The sequence below is a fragment of the Aythya fuligula genome, chromosome 14 (assembly GCF_009819795.1).
Source record: "Aythya fuligula isolate bAytFul2 chromosome 14, bAytFul2.pri, whole genome shotgun sequence".
Classification (NCBI taxonomy): domain Eukaryota; kingdom Metazoa; phylum Chordata; class Aves; order Anseriformes; family Anatidae; genus Aythya; species Aythya fuligula.
Window position 1 is genome coordinate 1,552,562 of NC_045572.1, and position 7,835 is coordinate 1,560,396.

Sequence of the window (7,835 nt, forward strand, 5' to 3'; positions counted from 1 at the left end):
TGGGTTATGCACTCAATCAATCCAAATGGCTCCCACTAAGACAAACCAGTCTATTGTGTCTATTTAACTCCATGTACACATCCTAAATCTGTGCCAAAATCTGTAAAATGGTAGGCAACCAAATACTTTAAGTTAAATAAAAACTGTTCAGATTCTTCTCCACAAACCCTCAATGCGAAGAGTTGTAATTAATTAAATATACAAATCATTACTTAAAAACATTTATATTTACTGGGTAAAATATATATATATATATATAAAACCATGGAACATCTCTGCCTCTTTTCAAGACATCCTGTACTAGATTCACAAAATAGCTGTAGACCAAGGGAAGAGGAAGATGGGAGGGGAAGGGCTGATTTTGACCTATTTAACACAGAGTAAGCCAAGACATTGAAAAGCACCACATAACCAACATTACCCACAGAAATATTCACGTCTTATCTAGATGGATCAAACGTACAACATATTTGCAATCTTCAGCTGCTTCTGAAAAAAGTTATTTCAGTACTACCTAATGAACCTGCACCATTTTCTTCCAGCAATTTACGAGGGAACTGTTTGGAGAGAATTGAAGAAAATGAAGATGAAGGACTGTCTTGATCACTGTGTTGTCAACTGGCCTGCCCAACAGTTAAATATGGAGATGAAGATAGGGAAAATATGGCATCCCAGCTGGCATTAATTATTAAAAAACAAAACAAACCAAACAAACAAACAAAACTTAAGCTCCCTAGAGGTATTGTTTTTACAATATATGTTTATTATGAAGGAAAATAAAGCTAAGAAGAAACAATCAAGTAAAGTAACAAACACCTGGAAAGTCTCTTGAGAATATGGCATTAGACTCACTGAAATATATATAATCTTACATAAAATCAAAATAATTAACATAGGAAAATATTTTCAGTTTAAATAGCTTTCATACCTCTCCATGTTGGTTTTCTATAATCACCTGAATAAGATAAACTTAAAGAAAATCTACAGTGTAACCAGCCTAAAGCATATACTCAACAAGTGCACGGCCTGGTCCAAAGAGGTGAGTGGAGTTAGCCATAGTCTCTACTGTACTGCATAGAATCATTACCTGATGTATATTATTTTCTCACAGAATGCAAGGACTGAGTATGAATAGCCATGACACCTGCTGACAGCCAAATATGCCTGAAGCTCTTACTTTTCTCATGTTTATTCAGTGTGTTCTGAATTATGTTCAAAAGTACCAGTACTTTAAAAATATTTTTATAAAGTAAGATAAATGCCAGTTCAAGTTTCTGTCTACAAAAGGTTAAACAAGCAAACAGCTTACAGATTTAACTCTATTGGATACAATAAGACTTTGGAATGCAACTGTAAAACCTGTTACACTGTGAGCTGATCATAATGAGAAATATTCAGCAGCTCTATAAGAACTCAAAGTCTAAAAGCATCCCTAGCATACATTTAATTTCTGTAACAGTTGTTCTAAATTCTCCTGTTCAACAAAGTAAAAGCTTTATGGTATTTCATGATACTGAAGACAAGCCTTCTGCCTGCAGAGCAGACACCAAATGTGACAGGACTGGAATTGAAATGCAAGGCTGGTAATTTTAAAGTAAGTTAACATTAGAATTAACAGAAATGAGCTCAAGCCAAGTAACAGTCATTGTTTAGTCTAACCTCAAAGCAAAAATTTGATATCATTAATACATGACCCCAGACAACGGTTTGCATTTATCTTAAGTCAATGGTGTTTACCATGACTACACAGTGAGCAACAGCAAGCCCATTGCTCAGAAAACAGGTCCATAGATCCAAAAGATTATTTCCATGTGTGTGTCTCTCTCGCATTATTTCAAAAGGTTTTGTATCTAGAAATTACAGCTAGTATTCAACGGTATTCCTTTTGGTTTCTACCAAAATCAAGGCCAAATTCTGGTGACTTTGCAATGAACAAGTTAAGGTCTTGTATGCCAAGTGTTTTGTTCTCTGCTTGAATGCCTCTCTTCCCATTTACTTCAGGCCTATCAGGATATATTAATATTTGTGTACAGTTCATTGCTAAATGAACTGTTACATGTTACATTTAAGCAGATTAAGAAAATAATCATGGTTCAGAATCTCTTCTGAAGCTGTAAAATGAAAGAAAAAAGCTGGAAAATTAATGGCTGTTTTTAAGAAGCAGGTATCATCTTCGGGTAATTTAAGACTTTTGTCTAAAGTGTGACAAAATGAACTATACATGACCCCCCAGCAGTTCTACAGACAGTCTGGAAAAACTTCTATCAAAGGTCAACATTTCATTATAGAGACATAACAAATAACAAACTGACTTCAGAATACTAAAAATAATATGCAGTTGTATAGTCAGTCTACGAGCAGCGTATCACAGTACTGCAATATGCTATCACCTTTAAATGAAGACCAAATTTCTGGAAGTCACTGAAACATTCTCTCTTTATCTAAACAAGAAAATATTTTGCACTACCTTTCACTTTAGAAGGGGTGAGATGTAACACGGTCCTAGCAGACTGCAGTTCCATCAAGAAAACCCTCATCATACCCACACTACTCCTAGCAGCCTAGGAAGTAAGTATGTTCATCTCTCTCCTTTCCAGACTAGTTTTAATGAAAACTCTTTTCATTAGGCAACTTTTTTTTCTTTGCTCTTAAAGCTCTGGAAGGGAGAATCCTAAACACTAAAACAGGTCCTATATTAACAGTTTAGTGTAAACAAAGTTTAGAAGTCCATGATAGCCCCTTACTTCACAAGTGGTGTTGCTCAAGGTGAGATTATTCAGCATTTTCCTGGCATCTTGAAAGAGCAGCATCAAGTTTTCTGTCACTGAGACCTCACAACACAGCTACCACTAAGGTCATCCACAGATTAGGCCCAGGGCTATAGCTTACGTTATGGAAAAACTCCTGTACATCACAGAATGCCCCCAGTTTGAGAACAAATGCTGTCAACACTTCTGAAAACACAAACATGCCACTAAGGCATTAAACAAATTATTTCAGTAGAATAATCACATTAATACAACTGATAAATTTCAAAATATTATTTCCAAATGCATCATTACAATTGCAGCAGTATCCCTAAAATCCCATTTCTGTTTAGAAAGATGGTTCTTTACAACTAGTTCAAAATAACGGAAAGGTTCTTTCAAACAAAGTTATAGAAGTAGTAACAAACGTTACACAAAAACACATTTATTTTGTACCAGTTGCTGCTACCATGCTTCAGCATCTTCTTGTCTTTTGGGTGTAAACCTGCAAGAGTCTAAGGCCAAGTTTTATCCTTAAAGTGTTGAGATAACTTCAAAACTTGACCTCAAACATTTCCAAGTAATCAAAGTAAATGCTAGACAATTTTAGTCTAAAGCTTGAACAGCCTCTTCAGTAAGAAGAAGCTGAGACTTGTCTTATTTCATCTGCTCTTCTTTAGTTTCCCAGGTAATTAAAGTAAAACACACAAAGCATTGAGCAACTGTCCTACGAGCAACTTCAGCAGCTGAGCACAGATGGCTGAAACTATTCAGATAAGAGATAATCATCTTGAAAACTAAACACATAAACTTCTTTCACTCAGCCATGACCATGAATACAGCTCCAGGCAAAAAAAAATGGTGTTTTGGTTACACACAGAAGTAAAATCTGCCTTTTATTATTATTTGAAAGTGTTCTGGTCAGACAAAACAGCAAACTATTTGTAATGCTTAAATAAAAAGGGGGTGTTATACCTACAGATGGCAGCGGGGGGGCGGGAGCGGGTAGGTGTCGAGAAACAAAAGCAGAGGTCAGCTTTTTTTTTTTTTTTTCCTCGCCCGAAGGCGAGGAGGGAAGGCCGCGGAGGGCTGCGCGGGAGCGCGCCAAGGCGCGGGGATGGTGGCGGAGTGCGGCGGGGGCGCGCGGCCGGCAGGGGGCGCCCTTGGTCGCGGCAAGGCGCGGGCACAGCCCCGGGAGCTGCCGCAGCCGGGCCCGCCTCCCCCAGCCCCATATGTGGGGGGGGGGCCATGGGGGGTTAAGAGGGTGGGGGGGTACACACACGACGCCCCCCTCCTGGAGCTCCGGAGGCCGCGGGCAGCGCTCCGCCTCGGAGGAGGAGGTGGGGGGATGCGAGAGCCCCCCCCGCGGAAAGCAAGCAGCCCCCAGCCCCTAAGTACTCACCATATTGACTTCTGACACCATATCTATACTGGCAATGTCTATGTTCATGCCAACGGCCACGGGGGGACCTGCAAACCGATAAGATGGTCCGCAATGTGATCGCGAAGAACTTAACTCATTCTTACCAGAGTTACAACGGACTAAGGCACGGCAAAAAACGAAACGAGGATTACAAACACGAAGAACAAAAAGCCAGGATGACAGCGAGGTGCGGTGTGTGTGCGCCCCCTCCTCTCCCCCACCCCCCCCGTGTCCTCCCTCCCCAGCCCCCCCAAGGAAAGCAGCCTGCCCCCATCCGCGGGGAGCGCCGGGTTCAGCTTTTATATAACGTGCACACGTGCGGGCAGCTGGGCTGCGTGGGGGGGCCGGGGGGTACGTGGGGGGACCCGAGGGGACGAGGGGGCTCCCCCCCTTCGCGCCCCGGCAAGCGCCACTCCGCCGCCGGCCGCCGCGCTCAGCCCGGGACGGGGCGGCCCCGGGGGCTGCGAGTGCCCGGCCCGGGGGGGGAGGAGGGAACACAGCCCCCAGTGGCCCCCTCCGAAAGGGCTAAATGGCTGGAGAAAGCAAATAGTGGGAAGGGGGAGCGCACAGGGGGTTAAATGCCGTTTGGGTAGCAGCGAGCAGCGCAGCTTGTACTCAAAAATAGTAACCGCGGTGACAGGCACGTTAGGCTCTGAGGAGCCAACGTTGGGTAAACTTGAGGGGTTTGCATCTCGAGAAAGCCAGTTAAACGCGGACTGAATCACAGGTTAATTAATTGTCAGCTCACACACACAATGAGGGACCAGTTCTAAATGTGCAAGACGTGTAAATGATCGCGTTAAGAACGCCCTATGCTAAGAAAATCGAGTACCAATTGGCTTAACTTTGGATCAGCTTTAGAAAATGGCATCGCACACGCTCCAGAGCAACAGCATCCACAGCACGCTTCAAAACCATGCACACGAAGGTACAGCAGCCCGGATATGTAACGTCTCCTAGTCAAAAACTGTCAAATTACCTCCAAAATCTGGCCTCAAGCGAATGTCATAGCCCTTCAGCAGTCTATCCACGGTCTCTTTTACCAGTGACATATTACTAGGGTCATTGACACTAAAGAAAAAGAGAATAATCATACATCATTTCTTATTTCTCAGACCCCAGCCGTACGTTCCCCTTAGCAGTAACATGCAGAGCAATTCAAAGTAAAGCAAAAGAGATACGTTCATCACTTACCTCTGGGCGCAGACCACGGCGATTATTAAAGGGAAGGACCAAATCCCAAAGTAACCCTTCTTCCGGACTCTCAGCATCCCTTTAGCTTTTGATATGATTTAGGTTTTCAGTGAAGAGAAGAAGAGATCCAACTTATTCTGGCCAGTGCAGTAATTCTAATGTGAGGCGCATGCGCACGGCGTACCACAACATCAAAAGGAGCAGTGGTTGCTGCTGGAGATGGAGCAAATTTCCTTGAAAAAAAAATTAAAGGGGAAGAAGGAAATGCATTATAAAAAAAAAAAAAAGTCATGCACAGGAGGCTCGAGTATATTTTTGTTGTCCTTTTTGTTAGCAGCGAATATAAATCCCAGCAAGCAGCGAAGTTTTGGGAGTTGTGCAGGGCACAGCGCCTTTGTAACCCAGTTTAAAGGGGGGTGGGGGCTGGACGGGCTGGGATTTGACACGGAGTGGGGAAAGGTTAGAAAAGGGAATGCACCGGATACGTACGGTGCCAGGGGCAGGTGGGCAGCCTAACTTTTCGTCCCTGGAAAGACCCGCCTGAAGAGCTGCGAGGTGCGGACAAAGGAGACGGAGCTTGCAACGGGGGCGGGCGGAGGGGGGGGAGGAGAGATAGGCGCCTACAGGATTTCTCACGAAAAAAAAGTGAGAAAAAAAAAAAAAAAAAAAAAAAAAAAAAAAAAAAAAAAAAAAAAAGCAAGCGATGACGAATAGTGTATTGTAAAAGGGGATTAGGCTATTTCCTGCCTTACTGTGCTGCCAGGCTCTGGTCCTGGGGCAGAGGCACTGGGGCGGGAGAGGGGCTACAGCTGCCGCCGCCAGCTCCCCCCGATCCCTCAGTGCCGCCCGCCCGGCCCCGCTCCCCCCGGCTGGCTCGACCAGCGCAGTCTCCGTACCTCAGCCCGTGGTTAACCCCGGGATGCGAGGTCCTCAGGTAGAGAGAAGCCTAACCGGGGAAGGGGAAAAAACAACGCCCCGAAAGGGAATCAAGCGTTCGGTGGGCACAGAGACCTGGTGCAGGTTCGCAAGCCAGCCCTCTTACCTTCGTGGCTGAGCCACCCGAGCCCTCCAAATGCAGCGTGTGATCCAATTAATGCCTCAGAAGAAACCAGAGACGAGTAGAAAGCTGATTTGGGGATGCTCTGAGTGACATTTAAATTCTGAGCAGAAAAGGAGAGACAGAAGAGAGAGAGGTGAAAAAGAAAAAAAGTACCACTCAAAACGAACCAAAAAAAAAAAAAAAACACAATTAAAAAAAAAAGAAAAAAAAAAAAGAAAACAACAGCGGATTTCAAGGATTCCTCGCCAATCTGCCTTGTGCTCACAGCACCTTTTACACCACCTCCTCCTCCTCCTGCTGCTGCTGCTACCGCTGCCCAGAGCCGCCCGGCGCTGCCGGAGCGATCGACGTTGGGCGTGCACACGGCCGGGCCGGGCCCGGGACCACCGGGGGCGTCAATTACCAAAAGAAATATTTAACTAGCTGCAGGAGGAGGGAAGAGAAGGGGGAAAAAATGCAGCGGGGGGAGGGACGAGGGTGAGGTGAGGTGAGGTGAGGGAGCTCCGGAGAGCCGCTATGCCCCAAACCCAACGCGGTCCCGCACGCCCTGTGCCCGGCCCGACGGCCACGCGTGGGGGTGGGGGGGCTGCCCTAAGAGGAAGAAGAAGAAGAGGAGGAGGAGGAGGTGTCCCTCGAAGGACGGACTGGTTGCAGAGGCGGTGGGACGCCGTCTCCCCTGGGGGAACCACAGGGAACCGAAGCCGGCGCGGCGAAGAGCCGGCGGACCCCAGCAGCAGGCGGCCATTTCGCGCAGCCCGGCGCCTGGCGCGCCGGGCCCCGCAGCACTCCCCTGCTGCCGAGCCGGGACGCTCGGAGAGCTCACCGGGATCCACCGGAGCCGTGGGGAGTCTAGGGGAGCCGCTCCCCCGGCCCGGCCAACGGCAGAGGCGCAGGTGCCACAGGCACGAAGGAGCCGTGTCCCCCCCTCCCCGACACTGCCTTAAAGCCCCACCTTGCATCGCCGAGAGCAAGTGTCGGATCGGTTTTCTGCTTGCAGGGGAAAAGGGAGCTTCCTTAGGGCTGCTGGGAAGGAGGGGGGATTCACTAGGGCATTCTCACTTTCCTCTCCCATTTGAAAACCATGACAATTACAGAAGGAGAAAGTACTTTTCCAAATGAAACAGACAAGACCTGCTGTGTGTGCGTGTGTGCGCGGGCTAAATATAAAAATTCCCCTGAATGTATTTAAATAGAGCCCAACTGCAAGGGACTAAGCACGAACGGGTGCGCGGTTGCCCGAGGCAGGAGCCGCCCCCGGCACCGCTGCCTCACGGAGCCGCCCCCGGCCGCCGCTGGAGGTTTCTGCTCTCACGGTGCTGGGCTGCTTCGCTCAATCCTCCTGAAATACAGCCCCGAAGGAAGATGGTGGATACCCCATGCTGTGAATCAGGTTGCTTTATGTGCATAACAG

At 46.8% G+C, this 7,835-nt stretch overlaps 1 protein-coding gene across 2 annotated transcripts in view; it reads right to left on the reverse strand.

Moving 5' to 3' along the window:
* GABRB2 (gamma-aminobutyric acid type A receptor subunit beta2) overlaps positions 1-6,429 on the reverse strand; it is a 162,469-nt gene extending 156,040 nt beyond the window's left edge. The window contains exons 1-4 of one of the 2 annotated variants that reach the window (XM_032197254.1): positions 6,407-6,429; positions 5,365-5,597; positions 5,150-5,241; positions 4,150-4,217 (exon numbers count right to left, since the gene is read on the reverse strand). In XM_032197254.1, coding sequence (XP_032053145.1) covers positions 4,150-4,217; positions 5,150-5,241; positions 5,365-5,441 — 237 coding nt within the window. In that variant the 5' untranslated portion in view covers positions 5,442-5,597; positions 6,407-6,429. Of the gene's footprint in view, positions 1-4,149; positions 4,218-5,149; positions 5,242-5,364; positions 5,598-5,853; positions 5,920-6,406 lie in introns of those variants that run through there. The other variant, XM_032197256.1, reaches the window with a different exon arrangement.
* Between the last annotated feature and the right edge of the window lie 1,406 nt (positions 6,430-7,835).